General features: G+C 39.8%; 1 protein-coding gene across 2 annotated transcripts in view; it reads left to right on the top strand.

Moving 5' to 3' along the window:
- HOOK3 (hook microtubule tethering protein 3) overlaps positions 1–12,234 on the top strand; it is a 131,869-nt gene extending 119,635 nt beyond the window's left edge. Inside the window, exons 22-23 of one of the 2 annotated variants that reach the window (XM_055349172.2) lie at positions 500–636; positions 9,115–12,234. In XM_055349172.2, coding sequence (XP_055205147.1) covers positions 500–636; positions 9,115–9,118 — 141 coding nt within the window. In that variant the 3' untranslated portion in view covers positions 9,119–12,234. Of the gene's footprint in view, positions 1–499 lie in introns of both variants that reach the window. The other variant, XM_031013584.3, reaches the window with a different exon arrangement.
- The last annotated feature ends 4,654 nt before the right edge of the window (positions 12,235–16,888 follow it).

Below are 16,888 nucleotides of genomic sequence, written 5' to 3'. Positions count from 1 at the left end.
CTTAATTTGTTTGAGAATACAAATCTGCCTTGAAGTGAAGAAAAACAGCATGCTGGTATGTACAGTACCTAGTGTGGCTTTCCACCTTAAGAAACAACACAAGCATTTGTGTTTTTCATTCTAAATAAACCCTGTGATTTCTACCGCCTGAGTGAATCAACTGCTACGAATCATACTCTTTTCCTTGGGAAAAAAACCACTTTCTACATTTAATTTGAAAGGAAGTATGATTGAGTATGGGTAATGTCTGTCTCTATCATCTGCTGTATTGTTTATTGTAAAATCAGACAATGAAGCCTGAATTTTTCCAAAAGAAAATTTGTGCCTAATTATGGGAACTAAAATGCCTCTATGAGATTTTAATCTATAGTGAGTAGTATTAACATTCCTAATTGTGCTTTATGATACACTGTAACAAATTCTGCATGATGAAATTTTCTTTTGTGAAGTATGTTCCACTATTTTTTCATTGATTCCTTTTTTCGTTTTAATGTTGCAGGGAATGACCCTGCATAAAAAGGCAGCTGAAGATAGACTGGCAAGCACAGGCTCAGGGCAGTCATTTCTGGCGAGGCAGAGGCAAGCAACCAGCAGCAGAAGATCATACCCAGGCCACGTGCAGCCGGCCACAGCAAGGTAGAGAAGTCGTGCCGCTCAATTACAGACACCTGCACCCACAACATACTTCTGTTACACACAAGAACATTTCAGGAAACTCAGCCAGCTTATTTTTTGTTTCTCTTCTGTGTCAATACTTAGTGTTTCTCATTTTGAGGACTTTTTCTCTCTCCTGTATCTTTGTTTTAGTTTCTTTGGTTTTTATTTTGTAGTCCTTTCAGTTATTTTTAATGTGCCAAAAATTTGTACATGTTCAATTAAAAATGTTGTATAATAGTGTAATACTTTTCTTTGTATGAAAATGTCCTCTTCTTCAAAGGTATAGGCTTTGTAATGAATTAGATTTTCTGCCAATAATTGATATACAATTTATATTCTTTATTGTGCCTGTGTGTTACCATGCTTTCTAAGAATGTCTTTGTTTAAAGGGAATTAATCTTTTTATGATGTATTAATCTGTGTTTTCAATTGTTTTCCAAGTACAGTTCAAATAACTTGCATATTTACTATACAAAATGGTTGACAAGTGTTCTTTTTGCAAAGACGTGAATACATTGGCAGAGGTGCTAATCACATCTTCCCTAAGGCACCTAGTAGAATTATTTGAGGAAAAAATGAGTTTTCACATTGTTTTATAGGAAATTAAATTTGTCCAAAGATTTGGAGACTATTTTTAAAACATAAATACATAAAATTTCATTATTTCCTGCTGTCTTGTTTGCTGGCAGAAGTGAATGTTTGGTGAGGTTATTTTGGGATAAATTACAAAAGAAAAAAAATTAGGCACTGCATTAATTTCTTGTTCTTTTGGAATATCTTAGTAACTGAGGATCATTTTCTAACAATGTGGTTGACATACCTTCAGTTGCTTTCCACATCTAAAAGAGTTATCTTTCATATATGTACAAGTTATTGGTAGTCTTATTTTTGGGCTGTTTGTTGACTTATGCCCCGTTTGTTTTACTTGTTCTTTAATATAAAACCTTCCATTTTTTAACAATTTCTAACACTTGACATCTTAATATCAGTCACTAACATTAGTAACTTCTTGTATGTTATATTATGGCAGATCTCTTTACGTTTTTTCTCACATCTATCTGCTAGTCCAGGAATTTGTTACTAAATAGATTTTCTTGGATATTTGGTTGCCTCAAAGTGCTTACATTTGTTAACAGATTGTAAACCACATTTATTTACATTGATGAATGGGCTGTCGAGTAATCATTGTAAAGCACTTTGTATATATAAGGTGCTATATAAGTGCGAAATATCATTCATTTATAAATGAAATGCCTTCTAACTTTCCATATTGACTTATGTATTTGGTCCCAAATTATATTTAAGTCTTTTTTCTTGCAACGTAGCCCATTTTTTGAAAGCAAAACATTTCTGGAATTAGGTCATGGTTTTTTTGTTTATTTTTAGGTTAGGTCACTTAATATAGGAGGATGTTTTCTCATGTACTTGCTATTTGCAAGTTCAGGTTTCATTTAGTTCTTTATGTTAAATACGAATAAGTAACCTCAAATCAAGCTAAATGTAATTAAGAATTTTCAGCAACTGTATTCAAGTGTTTGATTTTTAAATTCTTTCTTTCTTTTTAATAAGAAAGATGACCTAAAAATCAGTAGTATTTGTTTGTCCTCAGAAGCCGTAGTTGAAGAAAGATATTAGAGTATACACAGAACTGGAGCCATACATTGTGCTAATTTTTTACATTAAGTACAGAAGTCTGAGCACAGCATGAATGCTTCTGCCTGACAAGACCACAAAGCAGCAAAAGTTAGGGATAAATGGAGATAGCCATGAGTAGAACTGCTGTAGGGCTTCAGGAGGCTAAGCAGACCTGATCAACTGCAAAGTTTCCAAAGTAAAAGATTAAAAACTTTCAGACGGTTCTTACCTCTACCCGTGTTTCACAAATAGCCTGAGGATCCAACTATTTTTAAAGCAAATTGGGGCCAGACGTGGTGCCTCACGCCTGCAAGCCCACCATTTGGGAGACCTAGGTGGGGGTGGATCACTTGAGGTCAGGAGTTTGAGACCAGGGTGGCCAACATGGGGAAACCCCATCTCTACTAAATTACAAAAATTAGCTGGGCATGGTGGCATGTGGCTGTAATCCTAGCTACTTGGGAGGCTGAGGCAGGAGAGTCACTTGAACTCAGGAGCCAGAGACTGCAGTGAGCTGAGATCGCACCACTGCATTCCAGCCTGGGCGACAGAGTGAGACTCTGTCTCAATCAGTCAATCAATCAATCAATCAAATTGGAATATGAGCACTAACCTTGGTAAGTTAAAATTTTGGGAAAATTGTACCTGCAGAATATGATGGATGAAAACAAGAGCCAGGTGCAGTGGCTCACGCGTATAATCCCAGCACTTTGGGAGGCTGAGACAGGCACATCACCTGAGGTCAGGACTTCCAGACCAGCCTGTCCAACATGGTGAAACTCCGTCTCTACTAAAAATACAAACAATTAGCCAGGCATGGTGGTGTGTGCCTGTAGTCCCAGATACTTGGGAGGGTGAGGCAGGAGAATTGCTTGAACCTGGGAGACAGAGGTTGCAGTGAGCCGAGATGGCGCCATTGCACCCCTGCCTGGCGACAAGAGCGAAACTCCGACGCAAGGAAGAAAAAAAAAAACAGTCTGTGAACTACTCACTGAATGAGTTTTGTTCTGTGAGATGAGAGGTTTTCATTTTCATTTTCTATTTACAGCCTCAGTCCTAATCTCCTACCCATCCACCTACCCAGATATTTTTTCTCTATCTGGGTTGGAAAGGCGCCAGGCTTTTAGAGGGGAGTTTTACTTCTGACTTTTTTTTTCCCCCGAGACAGAGCCTCGTTCCGTCACCCAGGCTGTAGTGCCGTGGCACGATCTCGGCTCACTGCAGCCTCTGCCTCCCGGGTTCAAGCAATTCTCCTGCCTCAGCCTCCGGAGTAGCTGGGATTACAGGTGCCCACCACCATGGCTGGCTAATTTTTGTAATTTAGTAGAGATGGTGTTTCACCATGTTGGCCAAGCTGGTCTCAAACTCCTGACCTCGTGATCTACCCACCTCGGCCTCCCAAAGTGCTGAGATGACAGGCATGAGCCACCGCACCCAGTCGTACTTCTGACTTTTCTTCAGCATCTGTTGTATGCTATTATTTTGATGTTTACATTTATAATTTTCTTTTTCTTTTTTTTTTTTTTTGTGAGATGATGTCTCGCTCTGTCACCCAGGCTGGAGTGCAGTGGCGCGATCTCGGCTCACTGCAAGCTCCGCCTCCCGGGTTCACGCCATTCTCCTGCCTCAGCCTCCTGAGTAGCGAGGACTACAGGCGCCCGCCACTACGCCCGGCTAATTTTTTGTATTTTTTAGTAGAGACGGGGTTTCACCATGTTAGCCAGGATGGTCTCGATCTCCTGACCTCGTGATCCACCCGCCTCAGCCTCCCAGAGTGCTGGGATTACAGGCGTGAGCCACTGCGCCCGGCCTACATTTATAATTTTCATTCTCCTTTACTGTACCTATAAAATTCAGTATATTAGTTTCATTACATAGGAGAAATTATATTTCTAAACATTTTATGATGTTTAAAAACAAAACAGGCTGTTGTAAAAAAACAAAACAAAACAAAAAAAAAACTTCTGAATATACTTTAGGTATCAGAAAGCCAAGAATAAAATTTAGCTCTAACGGTGGCAACTCCATGTCCGGTGTCCAGCTTTGGACAGGGTTTATGACGTTTCTGTTTCTCTAGTAATGATTAATGATTCCTCAGGAGATTCGTGATGTTGTATGGTCTATCTGGAAATTTAAAGTCACTAGGAGCTTTGCCTCATCGTGAGTGATGCTGTGCTGTATTTTTACAAACTCTCGCATACAGCATCTTCCTGGGGCCACGTTGGCTTGTGCAGTGGAGCTTGTCCAGGCACCAGCATGGAGCAAGTACAGGGTTGCTGTGTGGGGTTGGAGCACGCTGTCACCACAGTGTCTGAAGTCTTATAAACAGGAAGATCATTTTCTGTTTTCCTTCTAACCAGGGTGAGAAAATACAAAGTAAAGAACTAAAGAATATTAAAACCTAGCATTTATGTTCCACAGTGTGTATTTCAGAAGTTTGTAATCCAGAAAATATAGTAGTGTATAATATCTGAAAAGAGAATCAAGTATACAATTGTACATATTTTTAAAGAACTTTGAAAAACTCCGTCATATCTTTTACCATTTGTCTATTCGATAGTAATGCAGAAAAAGAAGTCCCTAAAGACCCCGTGTTCCAAAATTTACCAAGATTGACATTTCTATTAGATATCCTTAACCTAAGTGTTTTAATTAGATTATTAGACTATAATAAGGATGAAATTGCTGTCTGTGATTTTGTTGAGGTTTTATTGTTAATATAATAATTAAAAAATTATTTATTAATTTTTTATTAATTAATAAATTAATAAATAATTAATTAATTATTTATTAATCTCTCCTTCCTTCCTTCCTTCCCTTCTTTTCTTTTTTCTTTTCTTTTCTCCTTCCTTTCTTCCTTCCCTTCCCTTCCCCTCCCCTCCCCCAGGCTGGAGTGCAGAGGCACGATCCTGGCTGACTGCAAACTCTGCCTACCAGGTTCAAGCGATTCTCCTGCCTCATCCTCCCTAGTAGCTGGGATTACAGGCATCTGCCACCACGCCCAGCTAATTTTTGTATTTTTACAAAATACAAAGAGACGCGGTTTCACCATATTGGCCAGGCTGGTCTCTAACTCCTGACCTCAGGTGATCCATCCACCTTGGCCTCCCAAAGTGCTGGGATTACAGGCGTGCGTTACTGCCCCAGCCTCCTATTTCCTTTTCGAAAGTAGCAGTTTGGTTTATTCTCGTTTGCTGAGTAATTGTTTGAAATATTTTTCAGCCTCTCCTGCTCCCTCACAAAAATTCACCTGTTGTTTTAATGATAACAGCATGTTAAAAACTTGGAAGTCTTTATCCCAATATAAGAATTATCTTGAAACAAAAATCTAAATTACTTTTAAAAATTCTCTTAACTCTGCATTTAGTCTCCTATTATCTAGATCTCTGAGTCCAGGATAACTCCAGTTATCCCCAGCTGGATCATGTGTGATTTATCTGAGAAAGCATCCACAACCCACAGCTAGTGGAAACCGAGCTAGTTTACAGCTACGTGGATAAGAACATCTTTGTTTCTAAAGTGAGAGGAAAGTGCTTGGTATCTTGCTTTTTGCTGAGGGCAAAATAACAACATGAAGACAAAGTGCTTTTTGTTGTCTATTCATGAAACTGTAGAAGAATATTTTGAGTTTTTATTCTTATATTATGAAGGGATTCTTTGCCTAGCAGTGGCCGTCAAACTGATGTAGCATTGTACTTCTTAACAGTGAAGCCTGTGTAATACCATACAGTAGGATGAAAGACTATTCTGAGCAAAATAAAATGGGATGTCAGAATCTTTGAAAATTATTTTATCATTTTTTCTATTTTTTCATTTTTATAAATTAGAAGGATTTTCCATTCAATAAGGATAATCTCTCTTCCTATCATTCTGTCAAAATGGCAGTTTCTTTTGGTAATTATCCCACCTAGTTTCATTACATTTAGAAGGAGGTTTCAGAGCTTATTCTTGATAACTATAATAATGATTTGAATGTTTTATATCATGAAGTTTTTTCTATGAGGAAAGCTATTCTCAATGTATCTGTCATCTAATTTTTTATTTTCTATCTATAAAGAATATTTAAATAATAATTGGTGTATGTTCCTTTTGTTGAAAATGTTTTATTGTCCAGTTTTAGCACAGAAGTGGTCTAAAGTTTTGCAGCAAACGCTGTTCAGTTCCCAGAAGCCTAAAAAATATAACATAATATGCTAACAGAGCTAATTTCCACCCAATCCCTCAAATTACCGAAGTATTAATATTTAGCTTCCTTTCTAGAAAACAAGGGGCAGCACAAATGGGGTGGCATCCATCTCTTTTAAATCACTGATGATTTTCTGGGGAAGTATGTATAGATGATTTTATTTTTTAAATAGCCTTTTATCAAACCATTTCACATGTATTATCTATATGACTATAGAAACTTATAAAACATATTTAATTCATGTTAACTTAAAACATGAGCATCCTTGGATTCTCCACATTGACTGAAATGATAGAGAAAGGGACATTTGTTTGAGAAACAAGAGACCTGAACCTAATTATGGCAAGTATATGAGTTTTGATGATTGTGGGGGGTTATAAATGTTTTCCTATGATAGATAAATATATAGATATAGATCAGGAATTACTTGATGTCTCTTCAGAAGTTTTCTGTTTTCTTATAATTTCCAGTAATACTCTGTAAGACTCGGTTTGCATGCTGTGTGTGTTTGCATGAGTATAGAAACCTAAGAACGTAATGGAAGGCTATTAAGGCAAATTCATTCCTAGAAAGTGGAGTGGATCATTGGGATAAGAAATAGCCTAATTATAAACAAATATGCAGGCAAAGGGAAGTCCTAATACAATGAAAACTTGCATTATCTAAACAGATGTTCCCAAAGCAATAGTTTGCCTAAAATCCTCTGTATTACATGATTATTCAGTAAAAGAGTAAACAAATATCTAATTTATTTTCTAATTGTCCTTCCCTTCATTGAGTATTAACTAGGTGCATAATGTAGTTGTATATGTTTATTAGTAAAGGGAAAAACACTTATTTTCATTTTGAGACTGTTTGGCTATTACTAAAGCTGAGAAAGTGATTTTAGGTCGCCAAGGATACTATGATTTGATGAGATGAGAAGAAATCTGCGGTGGCTGAAGATCGTGACCAACTTGGTGTTATCTAGATCTGCCTTATCTAGTTTGCAAGCCATAGGCTCAATTTTATGTCCTTCTTACTTACACACGGTAGCCCCACACAGTTTTGTTTTAAATGAAGGCAAAAGTAGACATTTTTAAAGTATATTCAACATTGTGCCATTATTTACCTGATAAAGGTGAAATCAGAGGTGTCCACGGCCTCAAAGTTTGGGCCCATGGGACTATCAAATCTGAATTATATCTACTTAGAGCTTAGAGGAAGAATCAGGTATCATGAGAAAAGCAACTCCTACTTGAGAGAAAGAAGACTACCAAAGCATGTTGAGGCTTTAACATGGGAGACTTCCAGGTAGGCGTTATCACTTGAGTGGTAACTAGCTTGATGAAGGAAAATAATTACTTTAGCAGTTATGTTGTAAAATTAATAAAAAGGACTCATGTTTATTCTGGTGTATTTGTCAACCCAATCACGGAGTGATTACTCCGTGTACATTCTATAGTGTGTGTATTTTATTTAGTGTTTTAATATATAGTCTTTATATAGTATCAATATTATTTACTGTTACTTCTAGTCATTTATGTAGTATATTTTACTGCAAAATTTGTAGCACTTTACTAATATTAGATCATTATTTTCCCTCTTCCCCTCTACCTTTCTGGCATTTTCTGTTATCTTAAAGTCAGAAATCTAAAGGTCTAAGTCTAGAAATCTGTTGGAAGCTGGGTTGGAGCTACTGGGTATGAGTTACTTTTTACATGTCTCCTTAAGAAGACTCTTTTATAATGTAATTCTTAGAAGCCAAATCCTTTCAAACGCAAACACCCTTGAAACTTGATGCTTTCTGAAGTTGTATTCATAAAAATTATCCCATCTTACAGTTAATTAGAAGATGTTCTTACCTTTGGTTTGCCTGCCTCCTGAAACACAAACCTGCAGATTGCCCCTAACTTCAGCAGTGCCTCCGTCACTGCATGTACCTAAAAGACAGGAAAGCCGAGTTCTGGGAGCTGTCAAGTCGGAGGATCAGGAAAATGGTGGGGAAGAGGTGACTGGAAAGGCAGGCACTAAAGATGGCAGGCTGCAAAAGCATTCTGAGTTCCCCTGTAACAGATAGGTTTTATGAACTCGGCTGTTTTCTTTTTTCTTTTCTTTTCTTTTGAGATGGAGTCTCACTCTGAGTCTCACTCTGTTGCCCAGGCTGGAGTGCAGTGGCACAATCTCAGCTCACTGCAGCCTCCACCTCCCGGTTTCAAGTGATTCTCCCACCTCAGCCTCCCGAGTAGTTAGGATTACAGGTGCCCACCACCACGCCCAACTAATTTTTGTATTTTTAGTAAAGACAGGGTTTCGCCATATTGGCTAGGCTGGTTTTGAACTCCTGACCTCAGGTAATCCACCCGCCTCGGCCTCCCAAAGTGCTGGGATTGTAGGCGTGAGCCACCATGCCCAGTGAACTTGGCCATTTTCTTACATTCATATATAGCAAAGTTTTCAACTTGTCTACCGAGAGACTTTCTTTAGGAGCCAGGACTTCTACATTTGTAACTTGAGTATATTAATATTCAAATCATAGTTCAAAAATACTGAAATACTTGTTTATTTTGTTACATAAATATGGACACAATTACTGCCAAAGAATAGAGAGATTTGCTTATGAGAACACTCTGTCATTTGTTTTGTTCTGTTTGTAGATGAGAGACATGCTTTTAAAGTACAAAACGTTTCTCTTCTACCTTACCCCCTGTTCTACTGACGTGCTTTGCATAAGAAGCTCATCTAGAAGAGAGCAACGCTGGAATAGAGAAGTCTAGACCCTGGCCTTTGAGGGAAAGGACTGCTTTTTTTCTCTCCCAAATTAAAAAATTAAAAGTGAAACATAACACATAAGGACGAAATACAATGTTCTGAATATCTTCCACTAATTAATTGTTGAATGATTAAGTCTCTAAGTATCTTAACTTCCATTGTCTTCTTGTTAACCTAGACAAGAGTAGATTATTCAGTAGCCACATGTGACAGTTAAAATTAAGTAAAATTAAAACTATAGTTTCTCAGTGGCCTAGCCACATTTCAAGTGTTCCACAGTCACATGTGGATAGTGGTTACCTATCAGACAGTACAGGTATAGAACATTTCCAGTATTGCCGAAAATGCTATTAAACAGCACTTTTATTGCCCAGAGAGAAAATAAGGACAAAATAAAGGCAGTGAAGTAACTTAAGACAACTCTGAGATTTTACCACCATACTTAGAGAAAGTTTTTCTCTAATAAAAATTAATACTAATCCTTTTTAAAGACCTTGGAAAAAATCAAAACCCCATTCCTTTAAGCTAGTCTTCAGTATATATTTTTCTAAGAACAGATTCTCAATACTTTATTTTTCAAGTGATAAAATCATTTTATAAATCATTTCTTAATATCTTCAGTGTTTTTTCCCTTTTTATGTAAACTCTTTTAAAATTGATATTAGCTGGGCATGGTAGCTCATGCCTATAGTCCCAGCTACTCCAGAGGTCAAGGCAGGAGCATCGCTTAAGCCCAGGAGGTTCAGGCTGCAGTAAGGTCTGATCACACCTGACTGCACTCCAGCCTGGGTGGCAAAGCAAGACCCCTGTCTCTAAAAAAAATATAATATAAATTGATGTTATATAGTTAACATTTATCAGGCAAATTCATATGAATGCTTATTTCAAATAAAGATTGATAGACTTAATGATATCCTTCCTTTTAAATTTATATAGATCTAATGAACATTGCCAACAGTTTTTTTTTTTGTTTCTGTCCCTTAAACATTTCCCCTGAAAGTCCACCTCAAAGGTACATCAAGATGCAAACAATTTTTTTATCTTCATAACTTCCTGCTCTTATTAACTTGTATTATGAATCAAATTAGGTTTTATGTATAAGGCATTTACTATTCCAGTGACTTAGCTAATGAAAACATTTAAAAGTATGTATTAATTTACTTGGCCTGCTACTAAAGTGCTTAACATAACTAAATGGATCTGTAGTAACATGTCTAAATTTTTTAATGGAAATAAGGGACTAACCATAATCCTTTTGAGTCAGCTTGGTGCTTAGAATTATTTTGTTAGGCAGTCTTGATGCTTTCTTCTTTCTCTTTAAATTTTTGTAATCAAGCAACAGACTTGATCCAGCAGTGTCGAATTCCAAGCAAGTTATGATGAAATTCTTATTGTAGTTCAAGTACAGATGGGTAAGTGGTGTGACTTCAGTTTATTATCTTCTTGGTGACCTACTTTAGTATGTGTTCTGTAGCGATTCATATTAGTTAAGGGACGTTTTCAATATGCTTGAAATAAGAAATAGCATTTTACTCTAAATACAAGTAATGACTGTACACAAATGCCAATCAGTGATTTGGGGCCTTTTAATGTCTTTAACAGCAATCTTTTATTTATTTATTTTTTTTTTTTTTTTTGAGACGGAGGCTTGCTCTGTCACCAGGCTGGAGCAGTGGCACGATCTCGCCTCACTGCAACCTCCGCCTCCCGGGTTCAAGCTATTCTCCTGCCTCAGCCTCCCAAGTAACTGGGACTGCAGGCACATGCCACCACATCCAGCTAATTTTTGTATTTTTAGTAGAGACGGGGTTTCACCTTGTTGGCCAGGATGATCTCGATCTCTTGATCTCGTGATCTGCCCACATTGGCCTCCCGAAGTGCTGGGATTACAGGCATGAGCCACTGCGCCCGGCCCAAATCTTTTATTTTTTAACAGCCTTAGTTATTTATAATTCAAATGCACTAAAATATCATCGCTGTCATGAACTTTGCTGTTTACAGGTTCTGTGTAATTCAGAATGCTTTGTACTTAGAAAATAATTTCTAGGCTTATCTCGTTTTGCAGTTTTCATGTTTTGACAATTGCCCACCATTTACAACACTCAATTTTTGATTATGAAATGAATAGTAAAATTCAAACATATCTAATAATAATTTGCCTTAGTTTGATTAATAAATTATATCAAAAAACTTGGGGATAGAAAGAGGCTTTTTTTTCCCCTGTAGTATTTTTAAAACTTTTTAGATGAGCTGGATGAAACCTTAGTACATTGGAGCTGGAGTTGTATTGAGTACAGCCCCAACTCTGAAGCCTTATATTCATGTCTTAAGTACTATTGATTGTTCTGTGAATTGTTGTTAGTTTCATATTTGACATTGTAGTAATCCACCTTGCATTTTAGTCTTTGCAAAAAGGATATTGCTAGGTATATTCTTATTTCTGATTGAGTATTGAATTTACATTTTTCACAATTTCATTCTTTGTCATTATAATCCAAAAACAATGTCCACATCGGACTTGGAACTTCTCACTTCAGAAATGAAATACAGATTTAGCACTGTTGTACATAATGATGTCCAAGCATTTTTCCACCTGTTTACTGAGTTTTCCAACCATTTACTATGTGTTGAGATTGGTGGGTTTTCTGGCTGTTTTTCTGAGGTGAATGACTTGTTAAAGAGCCTCAGTAAGAAATTTCAACTGAAATCACAAAAACATAAAGTCCAGGAAACCACCAGAAGATGGATTTTTAGTGTTTTTGAAATCTTGTATTTCCTTTTGATATCATTTACTCATTTTAATTTTACGACTGCCAACTTGTTACGGTATTAATTATATGTATGTGTTTATATGTATGCATATAATATATGTATATGTATATGAAGAATAAAGTTAAGATTTGGTCAAACTATATTTTCCCATTCAAGTACAAAAATGTTTTCAAGGCTGCAAAAAGTGTACAGTTGTTAAACAAGTTGTAAATAAAGACTTGTATAAAAATTCAGCCTAGATTTCTTTTTTCTGCTCTTAAACTCTGACAAATATACTTCATAATTGGTGATATTCTTCCACTCACCTTTGAGACTTGCCATTATGTCCTATCAATTTAAAGATTATGTCACTGGCTGGGAGCGGTGGCACATGCCTGTAATCCCAGCACTTTGGGAAGCCAAGACAGGCAGATCACCTGAGGTCAGGAGTTCAAGACCAGCCTGGCCAACACGGTGAAACCCCGTCTCTACTAAAAATACAATTGGCCAGGTGCGGTGGTTCATGCCTGTAATCCCAACACTTTGGGAGGCCGAGGCTGGCGGATTACCTGAGGTCAGGAGTTCAAGACCAGCCTGGCCAATGTGGTGAAACCCTGTCTCTACTAAAAATGCAAAAATTAGCCGGGCTTGGTGGCACGCATCTGTAATCCCAGCTACTCAGGAGGCTGAGGTAGGAGAATTACTTAAACCCAGGAGACGGAGGTTGCAGTGAGCCGAGATTGCGCCACTGCACTCCAGCCTGGGTGACAGAGCGAGACTCCATCTCAGTAAATAAATAAATAAGTAAATAAATAATCCAAAAATTAGCTGGGCGTGGTGGCATGCACGTGTAGTCCCAACTACTTGGGAAGCTGAGGCGGGAGAATTGCTGAACCCAAGAGGCGGAGGTTGCAGTGAGTGTAAGTCAGGAGTATTATTTGGTTTTTTTCCAGTACTGGTGGTAGATTTCATGTTGATTTAGGCTGGTATTTTATGTTTGTAAGCTGATTAGCCTTTGAGGATAAAAATGAAACATGGCTGCTTCTCTCTAGAGCTAGCACGTTGCCATGACTGATTTTGCCACAGAGAGTATAGTATTCTTTGTGATAAGGTCACAATGTAAAGCATTGTTGACACCCCATTTAGGCAATAAATGCACTTTTCCTGCCTTCTTAGATCCTTACAATTTATCCTTTTCCCCCAGCTCTCCCCTAGTCATTGAAATCTGGCATCTTTGTTGTTATTTAAAATGGTAGTAGCAGAATGGAAGTTGATTATATTTACATTAAATATCAACTTGTTAGTTCCAAAGTGAAGTTAGCAGCAAAATAAAACTAGTATATATTTAGCCAAAATAGTACCCATTTTAATGTCAGAAAAATAAATGCAAGTTTTCTTTACTCATTTGCTTGGAGATACCCATATTAATTAAAGTTCACAATGGAAGTTATGGTGATGCACTAATGTAGTCCCAGCTACTCAGTAGGAGGATCACTTGAGCCCAGGAGGTCAAGGCTGCAAGTGAGCCAAGATCGTGCCACTGCACTCCAGCTTGGGCAACAGAGCAAAACCCTGCAAAAAGAAGTGTTCCCCAGCCAAAGACCTGCCAGGTTTGCCTTAAATACATTTTTGCTACTGTTCTGATTATCTATTGCTGTATCACAAACCACTCCAAAACCTAGGGTCTTCAAACAACTTATTACTATCCCTCCTGAGTCTGGAGACAGGCTCAGGCTCCGCTGTTCTCAGATGGGATCTCCCATTTGGGTGTGGTTAGGTTAGATGACATGTGAGGCCAGAGTCATCTGAAGACTTGCTCTCCCACATGCCTGGCACCCAGGCTGATATGGATGGCACCTCCAAGGCGCATTGGACGTTTCCACACAGCATCATGCCAGGACTTGTTTGGATTTTCTCACAAAATGACTAGGTGAGTTATTCCACGCAGCCAGCTTTCCCTAGAGCAAGAGTCCGAAGAGACCCAGGTGAATGCTTCTGTAGCCTTGGAAACCACATGGCATCACGTCTGTTATTTGTCAAAACTGTCATGGACAAGACCAGGTCCATGGGGTGACAGAATACACTGCAATTCTCAGTGGTAGGATGACCAGGTTACACAGCTGCCACTCTGGACTCGAAGGAAAATGTCTGCTATGAGGACCATACTTCTGAGGTAAAATCTTTCCCCATTTTCTGATTTCTATGCCAAGCACGTTCACTGTGCACAACAGTCAGGTACATGACTTCAGTGTGAACAAAACCTGAGGTAGAAACTACACAGAAATCTGGTAGGTTCGAAGCCACAAGTAACACTGGTACTTCTTTTGGTAGGTATCTAATTGCACGTAACATAAGCTATAAAAAAGTTATATATAAAATGTCGGCCGGGCACGGTGGCTCACACCTGTAATCCTAGCACTTTGAGAGGCCGAGGCAGGTGGATCACAAGGTCAGGAGTTCGAGACCAGCCTGGCCAACATAGTGAAACCCCGTCTCTACTAAAAATACAAAAATTAGCTGGGTGTGGTGGCATGCGCCTGTAGTCCCAGCTACTTGGGAGGCTGAGGTGGGAGAATCGCTTGAAACCAGGAGGCGGAGGTTGCAGTGAGCCGAGACCACGCCATTGAATCCCAGCTTGGGCAAGAGTGAGACTCAGTCTCAAAAAAAAAAGTTACATATAAAATGTTAAGTACCCTGGTGCCTAATTTGGGGGACTTTATTTGTTCATAAGACAGGGTCTCATTCTGTCACCCAAGCTGGAGTGCAGTGGTGCAAACACTGCTCACTGCAACTTCAAACTCTTGGGCTCAAGCAATCCTCCTGCCTTAGCCTCCTGAGTAGTTAGGACTATAGGTGTGCACCACCACATCCGGCTTTTTTTTTTTTTTTTTTTTTTTTCCGAGATGGGAGTCTTGCTCTGTCGCCCAGGCTGGAGTGCAGTGGTGTGATCTCAGCTCACTGCAAGCTCTACCTCCTGGGTTCACACCATTCTCCTGCCTCAGCCTCCTGAGTAGCTGGGAGTACTGGTGCCCGCCACCACGCCTGACTAATTTTTTTGTATTTTTAGGAGAGATGGGGTTTCACCGGGTTAGCCAGGATGGTCTCCATCTCCTGACCTCATGATCCGCCCGCCTCGGCCTTCCAAAGTGCTGTGCTGGGATTACAGGCTTGAGCCACTGCGCCCAGCCCACCCCGCTCCCTTTTGTTTTGTTTTGTTTTGTTTTTTTGAGACAGAGTCTCACTCTGTTGCCCAGGCTGGAGTCCAGTGGCATGATCTCGGCTCACTGCAACCTCCACCTCCCAGGTTCAAGAGAGTCTCTTGCCTCAGCCTCCCGAATAGCTGGGATTGCGGGCATGTGTTACCACTCCCGGCTAATTGTTGTATTTTTAGTAGAGAAGGGGTCTCCCCATGTTGCCCAGGCTGGTATCAAAACTCTTAAACTCAAGGGATCTGCCTGCCTCAACCTCCCAAAGTCCTGGGATTACAAGTGAGCCACCGTGCCCAGCTTGGGGGACTATATTTTAAGGATATTGTCCAAAATAAGAATACACGTATGTGTGGTGATGAACTGTTCATACTCCCAGTTAAGGTTTGCTCAGGCCCCTTTGTCATTCCTCTGGTCCCTCCAAGCTCCCATGTACTCACCCCCATTTCCGGGCAATGATTTATCTGCTTTCTGTCACTAGATTATTTGGCATAGTCTATAATTTTATGTAAATGGAATCATATAGTATGTACTCATTTTGTCTGGCTTCTTTTACTCAACATAATTATTTTGAAATTCATCCATGCGAGCTGGGCGCGGCGGCTTACGCCTGTAATCCCAGCACTTTGGGAGGCCGAGGGGGGCAGATCACGAGGTCAGGAGATCGCGACTATCCTGGCTAACACGGTGAAACCCCGTCTCTACTAAAAATACAAAAAATTAGCCGGGCGCGGTGGTGGGCGCCTGTAGTCCCAGCTACTCAGGAGGCTGAGGCAGGAGAACTGCTTGAACCCGGGAGGCGGAGGTTGCAGTGAGCCGAGATCATGCTGCTGCACTCCAGCCTGGGCGACAGAGTGAGACTCCGTCTCAAAAAACAACAACCAAAAAGAAATTAATCCCCAAGTTGGCCACATAAAAGAACACACATTTGTTGGCTCACAGTTTCTGTGGCGCGGGAATGCAGATGCTGCTCAGCTGGTCCCTCCGGCTCAAACTTTCTGACAAAGCTGCAATCCAGGTGCCTGTCCTGGCTGTAGTCATCTCAAAACTGGACTAGGATCTTATTTTCTCAGGTGAATTCCTATAACGGACTCTCTTCCCATCGCTTCCCCCTAGCAACTAGCATGGGGCTAGGGACAGATGATACTTGTCAGCTGCCACCCACTCCCAGACCCCTACCCTCCCCCATAGGTCGTAGGCCTTGGGGATCAGAATTCCCAACTCCTCAATGCGATCTTTGCTGCTGAACCTCCATCTCCTTTCAACTGAAGATGATCCATTAAAAATTGGAGCAGGAGGCCGGGCGCGGTGGCTCACGCCTGTAATCCCAGCACTTTGAGAGGCCGAGGCGGGCAGATCACGAGGTCAGGAGATCAAGGCCATCCGGGCTAAACACGGTGAAACCTCGTCTCTACTAAAAATACAAAAAATTAGCCGGATGTTGTGGCGGGCGCCTGTAGTCCCGGCTACTCGGGAGGCTGAGGCAGGAGAATGGCGTGAACCTGGGAGGCGGAGCTTGCAGTGAGCCGATATTGCACCACTGCACTCCAGCCTGGGCGACAGAGCCAGACTCCGTCTCAAAAAAAAAAAAAATTGGATCAGGAAGCTGAAAACACATATCTCCCATGACCCAGCCACTCCACTCCTACATATATGCCCAACAGAAAAGCATGCGTGTGTTCACTAAAGCTCATATACTAGC

This window comes from Gorilla gorilla, chromosome 7, assembly GCF_029281585.2.
Source record: "Gorilla gorilla gorilla isolate KB3781 chromosome 7, NHGRI_mGorGor1-v2.1_pri, whole genome shotgun sequence".
Classification (NCBI taxonomy): domain Eukaryota; kingdom Metazoa; phylum Chordata; class Mammalia; order Primates; family Hominidae; genus Gorilla; species Gorilla gorilla.
Note: the sequence above shows the minus strand (reverse complement) of the source record. Positions and strands in the feature narration are given on the sequence as shown.